General features: G+C 33.2%; 2 protein-coding genes across 2 annotated transcripts in view; one reads left to right on the forward strand and one right to left on the reverse strand.

Annotated features, from left to right (window-relative positions):
• Positions 1-555: 555 nt before the first annotated feature.
• LOC105837115 (TSC22 domain family protein 1) overlaps positions 556-22,499 on the forward strand; it is a 262,982-nt gene continuing 241,038 nt past the window's right edge. Inside the window, exon 1 of the mRNA XM_036283485.1 lies at positions 556-3,589. The gene's annotated coding sequence lies outside the window, so the exon portion shown is untranslated. The remainder of the gene's footprint in view (positions 3,590-22,499) is intronic.
• LOC105830813 overlaps positions 8,564-22,499 on the reverse strand; it is a 53,063-nt gene continuing 39,127 nt past the window's right edge. Inside the window, exons 5-10 of the mRNA XM_012670418.3 lie at positions 18,403-18,641; positions 15,490-15,618; positions 15,284-15,391; positions 14,811-15,065; positions 14,350-14,611; positions 8,564-12,551 (exon numbers count right to left, since the gene is read on the reverse strand). Coding sequence (XP_012525872.1) covers positions 11,476-12,551; positions 14,350-14,611; positions 14,811-15,065; positions 15,284-15,391; positions 15,490-15,618; positions 18,403-18,641 — 2,069 coding nt within the window. The 3' untranslated portion in view covers positions 8,564-11,475. The remainder of the gene's footprint in view (positions 12,552-14,349; positions 14,612-14,810; positions 15,066-15,283; positions 15,392-15,489; positions 15,619-18,402; positions 18,642-22,499) is intronic.

Consider the following 22,499-nt stretch of genomic DNA (forward strand, 5'->3'; position numbering starts at 1 on the left):
CAAATAGAGTTCGGAGAGAGATGTGATGCAAGCAAGACAAGCGGGAAGGTTTACTACTGTCAGGTAAAACATATCAGGTATAACACGATCGCTTTGTTCAGACCATATTACTTTGAAATATTTTACTTCACAAAAAAGATAGTTTATCCTTTTTGCTTTAATAAACAGAATTATTAGAAATCTATTTAATCTATTAAAAATTATAGAATTATTAAAACTAGGAAAAAATAAAGCCAAAATTTTCAGTAATTAACTTGACACACATAAATGTTATTACATTTATATAAGTAAGTCGATTTTACGTCTTTATTGTAAAGAATAGTCGCCTCTATTTTTGATAATTGCCTTTTAGATTTTTTTTTTCAAATCTCAATTTTATTTTTAACAAAAATACAAAAAATTATTTTCTAATTAGCGTTTCAAATGCTTAATTTTAAATTAACAAGAAAATTTGTATAAAAACAATTGAAAAATTTAGTAAATCTAATTTGTCTTTCGTCAATTATACTTTTTATTTTTTGTAATTAAAATTATTTAGATTAGATCTATCTTCATTTTTTATTATTTTAAATCTATTTTAGATTTAAACCAAGGATTTATTCTAAAAGTCAAACTAGTTTCTTCTTGTTGAAGAAAAGAGAAATAAAACGTTGCTGAATTACGTGTCGTAAGCTCGAGGTATAAAAAGTGAAATTCTTTCGACGTCATTAATATTAAGATATCTCGAACTTTTCTATGTTTCGACGACGTTGCGATTAATTTCTTCTCGGAAACCGTATCAAGACCTATTGTTTTCAATCGGTTTTACCGAGCGATAGATTTACCACCAGTATTTCTTTGAAATTTTACTCGGTATACCGTTTGATTTCGAGTGTGAAAGTTTTTTTTTTCATCGCTGTAGAAATAAGAGTGAGTTGTGTGCCTCGGCGTCGCGACTGAAACTTTTTCTTTTTCTCAAAATGTCAATTCTCAAGTAGCCAATCTGCTTGCCTCTCCTATTTCTTTTACCCCTTCCTACTGTTTCCAACGCCAAGGTCGCCAAGCGACTCAGTTCTATCGCGATGACACGGACGGAAGGTCGTGTTCTTTACGCTCCGCGGTCGCGCGTCTTTCCGTTCGTCGAGAGCAAACGTCGCGAACGAACGAGTGTCCGGGGTGCCGAGTCGAGGAACGAGCGGTCATCTCGGTCCTGTCTATTAAGAACTTTGTGCCATATTTGAGAGACGACTACGAGAAACGTCGTATGTGAAACATATCGCGATCTATCGCGTTCAGCGTATCGTGTTTCGATTCGCGAAGTCCGTCGCTTGTCCGAACGCTCTTTGTTTCTTCAACATGATAAAGAGGTTAAGGGAAATTTGCAAAGTGGTCGAATCTCACTCGCGTTTACGTCACGGCCGTTCTCTTTCCTCGAAAAATCCATCCTGCACCGAAATAGTCGGCGAACCGTGTTACTCTTCAAGTTTTCGATAAATACCTTGGTTCCGTTGGGAAGACGTGTTATTTATTGCGTGATTTCGCATTTTTCCAACCGTCGGAAGCGGGAATATCGCGAGCAACTGCCGAGCGTCTTGATATGTTGGTTATTCCGCGCAAGGCCAAGGTATGAAAAATGCAGCAACGTCGTGTGTGAAATACATGGAGTATCGAATATCGTGACATGCGTTGCGTTTCAGTTCGTAGCATCCGTCCATCACTTGTCCGAAAGTGATTTCGATACAAAAGTTAATCGAGATCTTATTAAAAGCACTGCTCGCGAACCGCACTGGCGCTTACGTCGCGATTTTCTCGAAAAGTGCACTCGCCCTGAAAGTGGACTCGTCCCGAGGTGGCCAGCGAGCCGTTTTCGCTAGAAAAGTAGACTCGCCCCGAAGTGGGCAGTAAGCCGTTTTCTCTCGAAAAGTGCACTCGCCCCGAGCTGGCCAGCGAGTCGTTTTCGCTCAAAAAGTATGAAAAATACGGTAACGTCACGTGTGAATGACGTGAAATATCGAGTGTCGTGAAATGCGTTGCGTTTAAAACACGTCGTGTTTCAGTTCGTAGCATCCGTCCGTCGCTTGTCCGAAAGTGATTTCGACACAAAAGTTAATCGCGTTTACGCTCGCGATCAATCTCTTTTCTCGAAAAGTGGACTCGTCCCGAGGTGATCAACGAGCTGTTTTCATTCGAAGAGTATGTTCGAAAGTGACGAAAGTGATTTCGATACAAAGGTTAATCGAGATCTTATTAAAAGCACTGCTCGCAAACCGCACTCGCGTTTACGTCGCGATCAGTTTCTTTTCTCGAAAAGTGGACTCGTCCCGAACTGGTCAGCGAGCCGTTTTCTCTCGAAAAGTATGAAAAATGCAGCAACGTCGCATGTAAAATACGTAGAATATCGAGTACCGTGAAGTACGTTGCGTTTGACACAGACGAATTATGCCGGGTGCATAAAGTCGTATTGTTTACTTCGCGATTGCACATTTTTCGTCTTGGTGTTGTCGGTTAGTCCGCGCGAGGGGTACGACTGAAGCAACGTCGGTGTCATCGTGTGTGAAATACACCGAATATCGCGAGCAGCGTGAAGTGCGTCGCGTTTCAGTTCGCATTGTCCGTCGCTTGACCAAAGGTGGCTTCGCGTTCCTTCGCGTCGCGTTCTTCGCTACGAGGCTTAATCGAGATCTCAAATGCGGTGTACGAACGCTTATTCGTGTTTACATCACAACCAATCTCTTTTCTTGAGATGTGCAGCCGCACCGAGACAATCGGCGAATCGGTTTTCCCTTTCTCAATCTTCAACAGATACCTCGACAAACAGTCCCGTCGGAGAGACACGATGTCGCGGGTGCGAAGTCGTATCATTTATTTCGCGATCGCTTTTCGGTCGTTCGGAAGCGAATATCGCAAACGACAGCGATTACCTCGGTGTATTGATTACTTTGCGCAAAGTGTGAAAAATGAAGTAACGTCACATGTGAAATACGTGGAATATTGTGTATTGTGAAGTGCATCGCATTCGACACACACCGTGTTTTCAGTTCGCAGCGTCCGTCGCTTGTCCAAAGGTGGTTTCGCGACCTTCTCGATGCAAAGGTTAATCGAGATCTCAAAAGCACTACTCGCGAATATCACTCGCATTTACGTCGTAATTAGTCTCTTTTGTTTAAAAAAGTGCACTCGCAGGTGGCCAGCGAGCCCTTTCCGTTATTTCCTTCGTAAAGTACGTCACCTGTCGCAAAGATGCCGTCTTTGGAATTGAATGCGCGAGATTGACATTCCGCGATTTCACATCTTTTTTATTTTATGTTTTCAAATGGACATCACGTGCGAACGAGTCTCGAGAGTAAATTGAATCAGACAGCTGATGGCGATCGCTCTGCCTATTTTTTGATTCGCGCGATTGTCTAGTGTGAGTACAAAATTCAGAAATGATATCGCGATAATCTAACTTGATTGTGTGGTCGTTTACGATATAAGTACGTCGTGCGAGTGGATACAGTGGATACATCTAGTGTGGATACAACCAAGGGGACATGTTGCAGCAGAAGGAAGGAAAGGAATACCCGGAGGCCTTGCAGAGAGGAACAAGACAGTAGCGATACATCGGCCGGTGAGTTACTTGTTGCTTTACGTTTATTATTTATCATTTAAGTTTCAATGACAATAATTCGATTAAATGTAGCTAAAAGGTGCTTATTACGTGAGAAAATCTGGAATTTTCAGAGAAACAATTTTTTATCCTTAAAAATTCTATAGAATTTTCATGGAATTTTATTGATATTTAGGAAATTTTACTTTTACATTCTGTTCCTTTTACCTGACAAAAATTGTTCCTTCAATCATTTTTTTCTTGCTAATGCAAAACTAATTAGCGAGAAATACTCGTATTCATACATTTACATTCTCTCGATACTCGCAAATTTATTTTAAAAAATTTATTATTCTAAAAATTAGTGATGTTAGCAGATAATATATCGTTTTAAATTAACATCATGCGATTATCTTTATAAATCTATACTTTCTATGAGTTGGATCTGTGTATTACACAGATTCTTTTATGTACAGTAACCATAAATCTTTTATTGTAAAGGACTTTATTGTACAGATAGCTATTATTTAGATAGATTTATTTTTTTTAATCTAATTTTGTATTTTATTTTGTATTAGGAAAAAGTCTTTTCTTTAGCATTTTAATATCTAATTAGTGAATTTTTACGGAAACAGCCGTAAATTTGTCCAAAATATAATTTTATGAAATGTAACTTTGTCTTTGTCTAATTATATCTTTAAATTTTTTTTAATTAAAAAATTTTAAATTAGTTTCTTTTTTATTATTATTTAGAATCTTTTCTAGTTTTTGCCAAGGTTTGAGGCGAATCAATTTCAAATTTTTAGAAATTTATGCAAAAAAATTCGGTAATGTGCATATTTCTGACACACTTATCACAAATCAATTTAGAAACATGTAGAAATATTCCTACAATTTTTTGGTTTTTTATGTTTTCCTAGCAAATACGGTCACCGTATTTGTAAGATTACTAACTCATTAATTATTTTACTATCACACTTTGTTTATATGAGCGTTGTATGTGATGTAATATGTGATAGTATTATAAACATTTGTGTGTGTGTGTGTGTGTGTGTGTGTGAAATGTAAAGCTGGCGCATTATTTTGTAAAAATTTATTAATTATTGAAAATTTTTGCTTTATTTTTAATAATTTTTAATAATTTTATAATTCCTGTCAGATTAAACAAATATTTCTGGTCATTAAAGCAAAAAATGACGTGTGTGAAGTTAGCATCTCAAAGTTAAGCATCTCATAAAAATACTGCAGAATTACTTGCATCCAGCATAGTTCTTGATAGGTTTCAACAATAGTTCCGTTGAATTACCTATTTTAATTAAATTTTTATAAACGAGATGCTAACTTCCAAAATCACATAATAGCAGCATCTCACCGTATTTCGAATATACGACCACAGAGAAGACTGAAATCTATAGAGTTCTATCGTTTAGAGACGTCTTGTCAATAGTTCTGATGATTAAATTAATTAAAAATTTTTTTGTTACAAAACATACGTATATATACATATACGTCTGCGCACGTGGATTTGGTGTAACTGGCATCTCAGATAGACAAAATTAATTAATTTAAAAAATTTAAAAAGTATTTTTCAACAACTATCTTAATGGAAAACTTGTATTTATAGGTCTAGACATGAGATGATGGACGAATATCGACAAATCTATTTCTTTTAACGCGGTTCTCATATAGTTCCGGACGCCTACAATAATGTTCTAAAAAGTTTCGGTGATATAATTAATTAAAACATTTTTTAAACAATTATTTTGCCCGAAAAACTTGAATTTTGAGGGCTAGACGTGAGATGCTGATCGAATATCGACAGTTCTATTTATTTTAACGTAGTTCTCATATAGTTCCGGACGCGTACAATAATTTTCTAAAAAGTTCCGGTGATATAATTAATTAAAACATTTTTTAAACAATTATTTTGCCCGGAAAACTTGAATTTTGATGGCTAGACGTGAGATGCTGGTCGAATATCAACAGTTCTATTTTATTTAACGCAGTTCCCATATAGATACGGACGCGTACAATAATTTTCTAAAGAGTTCCTGTGATATAATTAATTAAAACATTTTTTAAACAATTATTTTACCCGAAAAATTGAATTTTGATAGCTAGACGTGAGATGCTGGTCGAATATCGACAGTTCTATTCCTTTTAACGCAGTTCTCATATAGTTCCGGACGCCTACAATAATGTTCTAAAAAGTTTCGGTGATATAATTAATTAAAACATTTTTTAAACAATTATTTTGCCCGAAAAACTTGAATTTTGAGGGCTAGACGTGAGATGCTGATCGAATATCGACAGTTCTATTTCTTTTAATGCAGTTTCCATATAGATACGGACGCGTACAATAATTTTCTAAAGAGTTTCTGTGATATAATTAATTAAAACATTTTTTAAACAATTATTTTGCCTGGAAAACTTGAATTTTGATGGCTAGACGTGAGATGCTGGTCGAATATCGACAGTTCTATTTCTTTTAACGCAGTTCCCATATAGATATGGACGCGTACAATAATTTTCTAAAGAGTTCTGGTGATATAAATAATTAAAACATTTTTTAAACAATTATTTTGCCCGAAAAACTTGAATTTTGAGGACTAGACGTGAGATGCTGGTCGAATATCGACAGTTCTATTCTTTTTAACGCAGTTTCCATATAGATACGGACGCGTACAATAATTTTCTAAAAAGTTCCGGTGATATAATTAATTAAAACATTTTTTAAACAATTATTTTGCCCGAAAAATTTGAATTTTGAGGGCTAGACGTGAGATGCTGGTCGAATATCGACAGTTCTATTTTTTTTAACGCAGTTCTCATATAGTTCTGGACGCATACAATGTTCTAAAAAGTTTCGGTGATATAATTAATTAAAACATTTTTTAAACAATTATTTTGCCCGAAAAACTTGAATTTTGAGGGCTAGACGTGAGATGCTGGTCGAATATCGACAGTTCTATTACTTTTAATGCAGTTTTCATATAGATACGGACGCGTACATTAATTTTCTAAAGAGTTCCGGTGATATAAATAATTAAAACATTTTTTAAACATTTATTTTGCCCACAAAATTCAAATTTGTCGGGTGAGACCGGGAGAGACGGGGAGAGACCGGGAGAGACGGGGAGAGACCGGGAGAGACGGGGGAGACGGGGAGAGACCGGGAGAGACGGAAAGAGACCGGGAGAGACCGGGAGAGACGGGGAAAGACCGGGAGAGATGGGGAGAGAACAGGAGAGACCGGGAAAGAGGAGGAGAGATGGGGAGAGACCGGGAGAGACGGGGAGAGATCGGGAGTGACGGGGAGAGACGGTGAGAGACCAGGAAAGACAGCATCTCACGTCTAGCCCTCAAAATTCAAATTTTTGGGGCAAAATAATTGTTTAAAGAATGTTTTAATTATTTATATCACCGGAACTCTTTAGAAAATTATTGTACGCGTTCGGAACCATATGAGAACCGCGTTAAAAGAAATAGATTTGTCGATATTCGACCAGCATCTCATGTCTACACTTATAAATACAAGTTTTCCATCAAGATAGTTGTTGAAAAATACTTTCTAAATTTGGTAAATTAATTAATTTTGTCTATCTGAGATGCCAGTTACACCAAATCCACGTGCGCAGACGTATACGCATATATACGTATGTTTTCTAACAAAAAAATTTTTTTAATTAATTTAATCATCAGAACTATTGACAGGACGTTTTTAAACAATAGAACTCTATAGATTTAGTCTTCTCTGTGGTCGTATATTCGAAATACGGTGAGATGCTATTATGTGATTTTGGAAGTTAGTATCTTATTTATAAAAATTTAATTAAAATACGTAATTCAACGGAACTATTGTTAAAACCTATCAAGAACTGTAGAACTATGCCGGATGCAAGTAATTCTACAGTATTTTTATGAGATGCTAACTTCACACACGTCAAAAAATGTCTAAGGACAAAGTGAGACGCCGCGCCGGGTTCACAGCGTCAATTTATCCTGGACATGTTTTTGCTTTAATGATCAGATATATTTTTTTAATCTGTCAGAAACTATTATATACTGTAGAACTATTACAAATAAAATCACAATTCTTAATAATTAATGAATTTCCATGAAATAATATGCTTTGCATAAATTACAATCGTAGCCGATACCGAGTTTTTGTGATATTACTTCATGCTCGACCTATCGTAAATTCGATTAAGCTTAATGTTTGGAGATTAAACAGATTGTTACCAGTTGTAGATAACTTCAATCAATATGATTGTTATATTTGTGAATTTTTTAAATTGTATGTTTCTATCTTTTTAATGGTTAAACCTTTTCAAAACCAATTTTACTAATTTATGCAATAGATATAATATTTCTGATATTTTTCTATATTTATATTATATATATATATTGAATTAATTTAATAATAATTATTAAAACTTTTTATAAATACATATATACATATAAAGATATTTCGTAGGCGTAAAATGTGCGAAAAAGCGAAGAAAAAAGAAAAATATTTACAAGAGTATTTAAGATAACGGTGAAAGCGAGTCACGCGCAGGAGGTGGTGTGCAAAAAATAATTTATATAATCATTAAATATATTAAGAAATAACATTAATGTATTATACATGCATATAACACAAAGAAACTTCGAACCATCCATAAAACTTGATAAATTTTAATTAAAAAAATGTTTTAAGTAGATATTTAATTAATGTTAAATATTATATCAAATTTACTTTGATATAGAAGAAAAATTTGCATTTTTTAAATATTATAAATTTTTTTTATTTTGTAATCTTCAAGACTTAAATTTAGTAACTAAGGATTGTTTGCCAGATTACCACATTATATTTTATTATACAATATATTATTATATTAATATATGTATTATATATATGTGTATGTATATATATATATATATATATATATATATATATATATAATTTAAACTAATTTTGGTAAAGATGTATAAAAAAAAATTAAGTAACACTTGTTATGTTATTTTTTCCAAAGTATTTATTTTAACATTATAAATAATTAGAGATAATATGAAACATCGCTAATACAATTAATTATATATGCGACTGGGGATCGAGAAACTTATACAAATCGCTTATGTAGTTCTAATAGTTCATGATAATAATTAGATATTTACGAGAGATAACAAAAGAGAAAAAGAGAGAGATAATGATATTATAATATTATATATACAATTATATTCTAAATTAAATATCTACAAAATGGGATTTAAAAAGAAGTTATTGCACAAAGAAATTGCTGTATGGACGCGCAGTATTTTTTCCTATTTTTCTCTGTTCATCACAGGCCGATATATGCATAAATCAGTTATTACATAATGCATAGTTAAAATATAACTATAATATGATATTAACTATTATACATATATAGTGTGTACGTTTTGTTTTAATAACGTCACATTACAATAATAGTCTTTATAATGGAAGCACAATGTATGTATGATACGTGAGCTATTTGATCTATGCATCGATTTAATCTCTTAAAACTGATCCACAATTTCAAAATAAAAATTAAGGTGTGACTTTCAATTATAATCGAAAACTAAACATAATATAAATTATGTTTATAGACATGTACTAATATTTAATACTAATTTTACAATTAAGGGATATATGTATGTGTGTCTGGTTATAATTTTGTTTAATATTTTTGGAAGATATTCCAATTTAATCAAATTTTATATAATTATTTTATTAGAAGAAAAATTGCAATTGGATAGACATAGAACAATTACAGTTTTCGTCATAAAAATGAAGATACAATACTTATACGTATTGTACGATAAGATAATAATATATAATTATTTTCAATACATATAGCACTTTGTCGTTTACGAATTAAATATATACGCACAATGGCATTGAGCATATTCATAATTCTATAAAAATATCAATTTAATGATTATATACATAGATTTGTTATAAATGGATGAAATTACGACGAGATTTACTCTTGATGTAATTGCACATTTGTAATAAGTGTAATAACAATAGGCACTAATTGATATTACTATTAGAAACATCTTGAGCTGTAATGTACATTTGTACATTAATAAATCATCCAAATGTACAAGTAAAAGCGCTTTGTCCTAAACCGTTCCCCATCGATTAAGAATGTTAAAATATCTTATACTTTCTAAACAAAATATTTCTATATATATATTTCACTACAGTCATATTGACAGTATTATTTGCATCTTGCGCAATTAACTAGTTTAACTTATGGATTATTATTGAATAAAATTGATACAAAATAATGGAATATTACAGAAATATTAGAAAGAAATATCAGAAATGGTGATGTTTTTTTATCACTATGAAATCCTTGATAAATATTTTAGTAACATATCAGTTATGTGATATATTTACAGAAATAACAAATAAAATGTCAATATATCCATGCAAATACATATTGTCATCAGATATTTGATATCAAGAACAAATAATATTTCACATTGATAGAATCCATGACAATATAAATGTATGAATAATTAATTATAAAATGATAAGAAGAAAAACACGTCGAAAAATGAGTTATGTACAAAAGCATATGGGTATTACTAATAGCTTTGATTTATCACGACATTTTTAATCCATGATTGTTGTAGCGCTACAGATATTGTATAAAACATCATATTAGATATCTATAAAAAGTGGTATCACAATATCATGACGTATGCGAACGAACGAATTCGTAACAAAATTAAATTATATAAGTGAAAAATACAAATTAACTAGTGTAGTAACAATGTGCATTTTAATATTAATTGCTACTGTCTTACAGCATTACATTATTGCACGATACTATAAAAATATTTCCAATATTTCTTATTAAATTGTAAAATCATTTTGCTTTAACTATTATAACGTTTCTTCGTTGTACAAGTGTAAATAATCGATAATCGATTGGCAATAAGTTATTGATTTTTTCCTGATGACCTATTTTACGAAAATTAATTATTTACTACGAGAGAGAGGGAGAAAGAGAGAGAGAGAGAGAGAGTTTAATAATTACATATATAAAATATACATATGTTTTAAATATATTTTCCTATAAAATTGATTGTTATATAGTCTTTATAATGTATAAATTATTATTTACAACATAATGGCAAAACCTACTAATTATTCCCCTTCGTTAATCGCTAAAAAATATCGTAAATGCGATCAATATAACTTATAACAAATAGTTTGGGGAACATTCTGTTACATTTTTTTATCTCAAATACAAAATATTTTAATAGATGCATAAAAACAACAAAATTAACATAAATAATAAAACTAGAAGATAGAAGAGCTTGTATGCACTATCTCTCATATTTATTAAGTATAATTGGGCTATTTTTAAAGACAAACAGGATATTACAATAATTAGGAATCCTAAAAAAAAATTCCATGTGACAGCAGTCGACTCGTATCCGCGGATTCTTTGAGTTTGATCCCATTTTATCTCTACCCCATTTATTAAAGAATAAAGAATTGCGAATAAAAGGAGTATAAAGTAAACAGTTATTCATTTTAGGAATCTTTAATTTACTAGAATGATTGCTTGATATGAGAATTTTAATTAAGAAATTATAAGTAGAATTTTCCCTTCTTTGTGTTGATTTCGAAAAATTTGTAAGATCTGATTAAAGATCTGACAATATAAGGTACTTTTAGGAAAATTCGCAGACACTAGTAATCTTGTCTATAAAAGAGAACTAGATAATCACGTGGAATGAATAAACCAAATTCATCGTATGCAGTGCACATACAAGACATCACAATAATGAACGAAGATGAATCTTAGGAAACATCAACAGAATTCTAATCTTCAAATTAACTGAACGAGTAAAGTTCGCGTTATCAATATTATCCTCCATTAAACATAAACTTCGCCTCTTTTGCTACCGGCAACGGTCGTAGTGGCGGGTACGCTTGTAGATGACGTCGAGGACGTCGTGCTTAAACTGCTCGAAAGCGATGCGTTTGTGCACGAGGTACTACTTATTTTTCTTGTCGCATCCTGGGTCTTTTGATTGGACCTGGAAGGATCGCGATCGAAACTACTGGTTCTCGGTCGGACGCCTTGATTATTGGACGCAGTGGCCAGCCTGTCCACGATAAGAGCGTCCTGTTTATTTGATACAGAGACTATACGAGTTTCTCTTGGCTGCAGTCCTGGAGATTGCGGCAACGACATGCTCCTGTCGTCTTGACTTGGCTGCGCCAGTGGTACTGGCGGACCGGGCAGCGAGGCCGATCGTCTACCTCGCGCGTCCACTGTCGTCGTCTTATTAGCTTGAATTCCGGGCACAGCGGCGGTGACCACATAGCCTAGTTTCTCGGGTCTCATCAGGATTGGCGAGCGATCGTTATAGCTATCGAAAATGGGTGAACTACCGTTGCTACCCATCGGACTGTTGTTGTTGTCGATCAACGGTGTCGAGCGATCTTCCTGTCCGGTAATACTTCCGCTTCTACTACTACCACTTCCGCTACCTTCTTCTTCGCTGCTTGTGACCTCCGTCAATGTCGCCTGGATGCCGGTGCCCTGGTTATTAATATGCGGTGTTGTCGTTGTCGCCGTCGTCATTAGACCTAATTGTGTTAAATGGCCCATGGTAACCGGCGTCAAAGTCACCGGAGTCATTAGACCAGCGCTGGTCAATGTCGGCGAAAGCACGGCTTGCGCCAAAGCCGCCGCTCCGGATTTCCCTGAAGCCGGTGTGCTTTCAGTTTCTTGTATCGGCGACAACACCACCACCGACAAATCCGTTGGATAGTGACCGTTCGCTGGTATTACGCCCACCACACCTGCGCCGATATTCGCCGCATTGGTAGCGGACAAAGCCAACCTATGTTCACGGTCGATCACCTCCTTCGTCACATCCGGAGTCGGTATGCGTGGCCTGTTCTTCAGGGATACCGGCACCGAGTTCAGCTTCGTCATAGTACCTGCAATTAGAAAAAAATCGTGATGACCGTTAGAGTGACGCCAGTTCAATTGACTGGTTCCTGAATCGAGATCATACCGAGGACGCGCGCAGAAAATATAAATAATGATGTTGCCTATTAAACTAACGACTTTAGTGTTTCTCGGTTGAAGACACGCGACGAGTGAGCGTGAAAATGAGTTTTAGACTATTGCTTTGGCGCCGGGAAGCACAATTACATTGACGGGAATATAATTACGCGGATATGATACTTTTGCACGATACTGTCTTTCTCCTTACGAAAAGGAAAAAAATACAAGGACTTTAGAAAGAGTTTTCTTGTTGGATATAAGAAATAACCACGGAAATTGCAGAGGTCACGCAAGATTAAATATTGCGTAATCTTGTGCATACGTGGAAGCAATGAAGGAAAAGCTTGCAATTTTTTGAGACTTTCTTTTAAGATAAGTTCGTGACTCAGAGGAAAAAATCTTCGATTAGAAACACTCAGATCTTCTCCGAAAGAATATTGATGGGACAAAGGATATTTCATTATTAAAAAATTAAAAGGTATAATAAATTAAAATAAATTAAATTTACACTTGATTTATTTTGAAATAATTGTGCAAAAGAAAATATTACTATTTTTAAAGTTTTATTTTACTTTATTCGAGAATTTATTTTTATGTGCTTTAAAATATAGACATATATACATGAAAAGAATGATTTTGCTGAAATACGGATCTAAAAATAGTTATATTAGAATAATTATATTAAATTGCGTTTAACTCTCGGTTACTAAAATGTCAAAATCTTTTGCAGTAACATCATAATTTTTTAGCATTCTATACAGTTATTTTGATAATCCAACATAAAATTATTTTTAGATCTGCATTTGGCTTTTTTTAAATACTTCTGTAAAATAATTTTTGGGTATGATTAAGAAAACATTTTTATATTATTCAATAAATAATCTTTATCAGAACGAATATACGTATAACATGACAAATTAACAGAGTATAGGATCCTAATAAAAAATCCTGTAGTGAAAAATTAAGTATTTTTAACATCAGTTAAACTCTTTATTTAAAGAGAACGATAAATAATGTGTTTTTGTTTTAAATATGTTTAAGAAAGTAAAATACAAAGTTACACTGGAAAAGTATCGTTAAATACATTTTTGCTCAACATTTTTCAAAACCGTAGCCACAATAATTTAAATATTTATTCAATCAATTTTAAATTTTGAAGAGATACTTTTTATGACATTTCGACTTCGGCTCACGAAGAATTTTTCCAATTTTAATTTTTTTTTCTAAAGTTATAACAAAAAACATTTTTCAGAAAAATATAATTTTTAAATTTACAGAGGTGTGTGTGTGTGTGTGTGTGTGTGTGTGTGTGTGTGTGTGTGTGTGTGTGTGTGTGTGTGTGTGTGTGTGTGTGTGTGTGTGTGTGTGTGTGTGCAGTGTTTTGCAAAAATAAAATAAAATTTTAAAAGATTCCTTTCGTAAGTCGAAAACTTGGTCGAAAATAACAAATGTAAAGGAGATAAAATTGCTTACTATTTAATTTCAGATAATTGAGGATAAATCGCGGTTATTATGCAGATGTGTGCATTTATATGGAACGTTATTATTTATTTTTATATTTTTATTATAAATTTTTTTTTTTTTTTAATAAATATACGTTTTATATAAAACAGAGACATATTACTTATCCATTTTTTTCTATGATGTTAAAAAATACCCTAGTTCTTGATTCTCTAGAATCTTCTGTCCTTTAGGATTGATATACTATAATTGTTAAAAGCTATGTACCTTGGCGGCCCATGCGTTGACTTCGAACGCTCTTTCGTCCGACGAGACGATCGTAGAGTGACATTTTGAGATTAGGATTGTTCGTTTGCGGGAGACCACCGGTCTCAGGGCTGCTGTACACACTGTTGTGACGGTTTCGTGAGAAAAAACCACCACCGCTGCTGTACGTAGTCGAAGAACTACGTACCGAACCCACTCGAGTGATTTGCCGTTGAAACCAGCCATTCTTTTTCCGTTCCACTAATGGAGTGTCTACGCTTTCCTGATAAATATGCAAGATTTAGTATTGAAAACATGGCAAAATTGTACCAAAGAACAAATTCTTAATTTTTAGGGTATTGTTTTTAGTCAACAAAAAAGATTGAGATAAATGTTTTATCAGTAAATCTGTGATTTTATAAGAGAGCATAAGTTAAAGCGCGCTCTTATATGAAATTATTACGTTATCATGTTTCACTTACGTAATCGGCGTACATATCATCTTGATGAGTTTTACGATGCTGGCCGTGAATCTGTGTGCCCAGCATAACGTTCGCGTAAAGAGCGTCGCTATCTTTCACCTTATAATGCTCTGCCGAACCCTTCGGTTCTTCTTTTCGATATTGTTCGCTGGCAACGGTGTACGGTAAATCCTTAGGCACAACATCATCCCAATATTGATCTTTTAAGAGTTCCGGATGTTCCTCGTGCATCTCGTCAACGATCATGTAACCTGCCTGTTATGACGCGTGATGATAAGAAAAAAATACATTAACATACGATTAAAGAAAAGATTTTATTTGCATAGCAAAAAACATTTTCGTGCACAAATATTTTGCTTTTATTATTTTTTATATTTATTTACCCGATGTTATATGTATATAAGAAAAAAACATTTAGTAGTTTGTAGATTTTTTTTCAAATTGTAATTTTCCATAATCTTACTCTCACGTACCTTGATATGCCTGTCTATCAACCAATTCAACTCAAAGTCGTCGTCATCTTCGCCGAAAGGATTAATCAACACTTCAGCGACTTTCAGCCATCCAACGTAAAAACAAAACTGCAAGAATATACATTTTATAAAAAAGATCTTAAACATTATGCAGAAAAACGCATAATTCTACAGTTTATGTTTGAAGATAGTATCATTGTAATTACCTGCAGCACCGTGAAAAACGGAAAATACATATCCGGCTCCTCATATTTTCCGGTGCTACTGGTATTTTTGACGAATTGTCTGCCGAGTAAAGCCGAGAAAAAGTAGGCATACAGCGATAATGTTACCACCTGAAAATATATCAAGAGCTTCGTGACAAAGTTCTTATTATGCTATCGCGATAAAAAAAAAACGTGGCGCGAGTAGAAACTTTTAGGAGGAAACTCGCTTTTGTCGTAATAGGAAGGATTAACGTATGCTATAATTTATATCGTTTAAAGAGCTGTTTTAAACGTCGCAAAGCAAAGTCGCGGCAGAAAATCACTCCCACCGGAAGTCTCGAACTTTGTTAGGTTTCGTCTTGTCACTTCTTTTTTCTGTGTCGTGTAAGTACAAGCAAACAGGTTTAATGAATGAATATCAAGGTCGTCGCGCCGCCTTTCTTCACTGAAGGTTACCAGGAAACGGTAGTTTATATTATACGAAAATATAGCATGACTTGTGCATAAAAAAAATATCATCTTGTGTGGTAAACTTTGAACATTTCGGAACTGTCAGAAAGATTCGAAAGATTTCTCTTCGATATGGACGCGAAATCATTACCGAAGGCGTGACGTATCGCAAAAAAATTACTGTTCAACTCTCTTGTCGACCTTGACCATGCAACATGTTCGGCTTCGTGTTGCATGCACATTTTATTATCCGCGCTGCATCCGTTGGTAAAGTTTTAAAACGCTTAAAGGAATATTTCCTTTAATTAAACTTATTGTAATATATATTACAATATATTGTGATATATACATATATATTGCAGTACGCCTGCATATAATTACAATATGCTTTCTCATAAGTGTAAGTATTAATATCTTATATTAAAATAGGATGTGCTAAGTACACATTTTAAAAAATTAAATTTTAATCGCACCAAATAAGTATTTGAATGTACAATTTTTTTACTATTTATGAACATAAGAAATATGTATAAAATACTGAGAAATATTATTGATCAAGCATTACGCATGAAAAATGAGGACTATGTCAAGTTTAAGTTCAACGTTTATTTTCATGCTATGTGGCATATGTGACAAAACGTCTTAAAATCGGTTATTATAAGAGTAAAAAAACATTTGCAGTGTAAAGGTGAATGCAATAACAGCAGCCATCCAAAACGGGTATTAATCTTTGACGAATGTATCATTACGCGGTGAATACTCTGTGGTCGTTACGCGTAATCTTCTTGCGATTTCACGGAGTACGTTGTGCTCGGATCTTGGAAGAGATTTATATTGCGATTTATACGTATGAAAAATATTGTATACATTATGACTTTGCCGGCTTTTCCAAATTAATAAACTTGGATGACTTTAAAGAAACATTAAAGTACCGATTATTTTAATCAATTAAAATATACTTTTATTTAGTTTGGATGTAATTATACTTATATTTAAAAGAAAGAGGTACAAAAAAGCGCCAAATATACACGCGCAAAAAACGCCCTCAAAAATTGTATTCTTATACAAAACAGCTTAGATTTGACACTACAAAATGAGAGTATTAAGTTTAAAAAGAGGGGTTAATAATGAATAAGAAGAGCATTTAGAAACCTGAGAGAAATACGAAATGTTCTAACACAAAGGTTTGAGCTAAGCTTCTGGTTGCATCACGTTTGCCCAGATTTGCGAAGTAACGAAATACAGTATTTCCATGAAAACAACTTTGCACTAGATAATTAAGGAAATTAGTTGATGAGCAATTATAATTGCATAACGAGTGCATGTTCGCTAATTGCAAATACGAAACACATCTTTCGAAAAGAGATCTTCTGTGAAGAGATTCTCTTTACTTTATTGTCAACATGCATTGTCCTGAATCTTAGATAAGAAGAAAAGTTAAGATTTGCGAAGAAAAAGATTAATAATTACTATGTAATTAACACTAATAGTTTGGAGTGCGCCATTATCAATAAGTAGGTTAGAAAAATTATGCTCTAAAACGTTATGTTTTCCGAAAATTTTTAATTAGTTAGTAATAATTAACTAATTAGTTAATAAACAGTTATATAATTATTATTAAACTAGTGTTCTAATAAATAATTGTAGCGATTACACTTCTGTGTTATTAAAAATTATTTAGATATATAAATAATATTTGTAACGAGTAAAGAAACAATAATATGCTTAATTAATGTACATTGTTTCAAGAGCTAACTTGTTTCAAATATTATAATGTTGAAAATATTTATAGCTAATATTTAGCAATGGCAAACTTCCCTATTTATCTTTTTCTTTCTTTATCTGTTTAAATGATGTTACTCGTTGCAAGTAAAATGTAAATAATGTATTGAACAGTTGTGTCAAAGAATTACATAATAATGCGTCACACTGCTGGCGCTTAAAGCATGATAATGGCACGACCACTAGAGAATGATGAAGACATTCACGTAACATATTCGACACCTGCCAATGAGTGATACTATCGACATGTAATTTTTTCATAGTATCGACATGAGAAGAAATGAACAGAAAAGCAATATTTGCAAAAGTAATATTATCTCTTTTATATATGAAAGATTGAAATAGTTAAGTAAAAGGTAAAATATGAATAAAACAAACCACTAGAATTTTGTTATTCTCGTAAACATTAGGATTTATGCGCGACAATGCGTTTACAAATTGCTTTACAGATTTATTCCTTCGAATTAGACATTTTAATGTATTTTATTGATCATTCAAGCTCTGTCAGTCAGATGTTTTCAACAATTTGATATAATTCATTAAATCTATTGATACTTGTTATATATGAATATTTATAATAATTCTAATTTTATGAGAATTGTTAAAGCGAAAACTAAAAAAATATATATGATTAACGCATTTGATAGTCGACGCTTTTCGATTTCACGTGAGAATACTCACCTGAGTGTAGACTAGAGGAACACAGACAGTATCGTAACCAATCAATGCACCAAGCCTCTTCCGGATGTCGCTGAGCTCGACAAGGAGGGTTTGCACTACGTGATCGCTAGTAATCAGAGCCTCTTTTCTTGCCCTGTTGATGATATTGGTCGCCCAAACCAATGGCATCCAATATTTAGACATGGCTGCCTTCTTGTTCATTATCTCAAAGATTTTCTTCTCCGATTCCATCATCAGACCTGAGAAAATTGATGAAATTAAGCACGAGCTGTTTCGTTGCTTGTCCGACTTAAGCGAAAAACATTTCCGGACGTCGCGGCGAACTGTGTAATTACACAGAGAACTTTCCCCGCGTGAGATGCTTGAAAAAAAATTTCCTCGACAAGATACGAAGCTTGTATATTGTAAATCGTGATTGATATCACAGGGCAGTAAGTCAGCCTGCTTCTCGCAATGCTCCGCGATCCCGCATTAATTAACAAATCCATCAGCACGGTTCGTTAATCGGCAGCGAATTATCAAGCAATCAGCATCTCTATCGCCGACTTTCGCGTGTTCTATGTAGAATAGTCATACGTTCTACGTTGTAGAATTGTGGGTGCGTGAAACTGTATAAACTACTAACGTAAAACATGTCCATTGTCTGCATAATAGTTTCCTTAAAGTGAAATCGTCAGTCAGATAAAAATTCTGTTTTATTTCCTGATTAGGCATGCGTTATATACAGATATCCTAAAGTTTTCCTAAACATTGCTATATTTTATACAAATAAGCATTTTTTAGTAAAAAATTATTAAGTCTTTTAATACCCTCGGCAGAATGCAGTGTTATAATCGATTAATAAAAATTACACAAAAATTTAAATGTTTGATATTTGATAGAATAATAATTGTGTAATCGTTGTTTATAATTACATGAGTCTGTCGTAAATGTTAGATGCGATACGATAGTACGATAGAGTGATTGTAAATAAAGATGAGTATTTGGTTAACCAATAAATCACCTTTGTCGACGCTAGATAGGTAAGAAGCTAATAACGTAACGACTTTCATGATCACAGATTTGCATTTGAAAAAAAATCAAGAAATCATGATATGTGAAAATTATCTAAACCGAAAGTATAATATATATTATATGTCCACTTTCCTTCGCATTAAATCTTAACGAGAAATCTTTTACGAATTACTAGTTGACACATCTTCCTAGTGAAAATTAGTGAAATAGATATTTATACGCCTGTTTGTAATTATTTGAACATTAGTACAGCTTTCAAATGGTCATGTAACTCGGGTAACTAATGTCTATTTCTAGCGTGTGTTAAGTTAGCCTCCACAAATTAAAATTCGATAGTTCTGATACGAGTTCCTGTTTCATTTTGAAGAGATAAAGAGTTCTCTGTAGTTTAGAAAGAGTTCAGTCTGTCAGTCAGTTAGTCTGTCAGTCAATCGGTCAGTCAGTCAGTCAGTCAGTCAATCTGTCAGCCAGTTAGTCTATCAGTCAGTCAGTCAGTCAGTCAGTCAGTTTGTCGGTCGCGTGTGTCAAATTATACATTAAAATTCGGTAGTTCTGATATGAGTTCCCGTTTCATTTTAAAAAGATAAAGTGTTTAGTTTATAGAAAAAGTTCTGTTGATCAACGGTTTGGAGTTCCAAATAATTCTGACTGCATTTCTGGGTAGTTTTAGCGAAAAGTCTTACAAGTTAAAGCGATCGGATCAATGGTTTGCAAGATACTGTTACATATTAGAACGGCGATCGCAAAATTTTCTAAGACCCGTGATCAAAACTTTTTTTAAGTTCCGAATAATTCTGATTACATCTTTGGGTCGTTCTCGACGAGTTTTGACGAAAAGTCTTACAAGTCAAAGCGATTGTATGACATGATAAGCAGATACATGCCATTTTTAACTGATTTTGAAATTTTGTGTATAGTTTTGTGTATAATTCTTTAATTTTTTTATCTTAATTTTTTTTATTCGTCGAGAACTCTTTGAAATAAGTAAAATAACAAAAGAAACATCTCAGAACTCTTGTATCTTAAAATCTAATTTTTAAATATTCTAATTTTTTTAATTAATTGAAAATTTTTTTAATGCTTCAAGAATTATAGATAATCGCAAAATGAAGCTATTGAGCCATTCAGAACTATTTGATTTGAAATTTCGATAAGAAGTTAGCACCCCATTTATTTAAATCTAAATTCCGACCATTAATCAACAGAACTCTTTGTCTAAACAACAAAGAACTCTTTATCTCTTCAAAATAAAACGGCAACTCATATCAGAACTACCGAATTTTAATGTGTGGGGGCTAACTTAACACACGCCTGTTTCTACCAATATAGAAAATATTGTATTTTCTTAATTTTAAGAATTAATAACAAAGTTGAACCGAGATTAAAATTAATTTATTTTGGTCAAAATGCACATTTGAATGTAGCAATAAAATACTTGGCTTTTGCATTTCGCTACTTTTTTATTATCAATGAATTAACACTTTCATAATTAAATTTGTGTTTTTTTATTTAAATTTTTTATGTTTTGATATATTAAAAAATTTTTTTTCCTTTTCTATTGATATGTATCATTATTTCATATCGTGTGTGTGTGTGTGTAACGTAATTATTGGAATCGTTAGAAATATGAACATAGTTTTTTATTTATTGAGATAGAAACTAGTTCGTGTAACATAATTTTAAAAGCGTATTATTTAAAATTTATATATGTAGCTCGAAACTTGGAAAGCATGTCCAGTACGCGACAATAAAACTTTCTTTATCATAGTAGTCACAATTTTCTATCATTGCACATTTGATAAGTGCTAATGGATTTGCGATCAATCAAGTATAATAGATCGGACTTTTATCTAGCAGCAACCCGTAGTCGAGACAAAAACTATCTTAAAAGTCATGGTTAACACAAAGAGCAGCTAACTCGATTGGAACTCGGATCGAGTAACGGGAACATCGTAATTTTTCTCGGAGGTATCTTTTTATTGTTAGAGCAAAAAGGATCGCGTTCGCATGAACGCACATCCGTAACTAAGCTGGGGCGATGGCCGAAAAAGTGAGGTAGCCTTACTCGCTGCGGGCAGCTATCGAAATAACTCGCGGCGTCACTCTGACAAGTCGCTGATCGAAGAAACTGTCTGTACGAGATGAAAGGCGCTCCGGTGGAAACGTATAGATTACTAATGAACGGCACACGCACGCTCTTTTATTCAGCAGGCGTAGTTGGATCGGATGCACCTTAATAGTAAAAACTGACATAGGGGCAACCAGGCATTCAATTTAGCGCTTTACGTGATTTATACGCTTTAAACGCACAGCATTAAATCTTTTTTTTTATTTACAGTAATAGATTTTATCCTTCCATTCATCTCTTCTGCAAGATGTACTCTCATATGCATAACACGTTTGTATGCTCATGCTTAGCACGCGTGTTTCAGCGTCGTTCCTTTGATATGTTTTAAGGACCGCATGTCATCCCATTCTTTTTTTATTTTCTAAACATGTGTTTGTATACAGCGTATTTTTTTATTTACCGTTTTAAAGATTGCTATCTTTTAGACATATAAGTATTTGTATATATTATATATATACAAATATTCCAAGAAATAACGATCGAATAAAATTTTTTCTTTTCTAAAATTTCGAATTAAATGTTTCTGATGAAAGGATTTGAACTTGAATCTGCAATATAAAGAATAGACGTACCACTCTTTGTGCCACAATCGCCATACAAATAAAATTTACAGAAAATAAACACAATATTTGATGGGCAAAAATAAAACAAAAGCAACTGTCTCATTATGTGTCGGATTTTTAATTAAAAAATTGTTGCGTGTACAACACTTGACAAATATCAGTAAACATCGTAGAATGTTGGAACTGAAATCATTTCTGAGTGATCGATCGATTTGATATACGATCAGTTTGCCCCCATTCATCACACGACCTTGCTACATCGATACCGATGTCGCATATTACCATGCACAATGAGCTCGAAATTCGCAGGCTGTTACGGAAAGTAACGGCCGATAATTCATCAAGTGACTCATTCAAGTACCGTGATATTTATTGGTAGTGAAGACCAAATA

Source organism: Monomorium pharaonis, chromosome 2, assembly GCF_013373865.1.
Source record: "Monomorium pharaonis isolate MP-MQ-018 chromosome 2, ASM1337386v2, whole genome shotgun sequence".
Classification (NCBI taxonomy): Eukaryota; Metazoa; Arthropoda; class Insecta; order Hymenoptera; family Formicidae; genus Monomorium; species Monomorium pharaonis.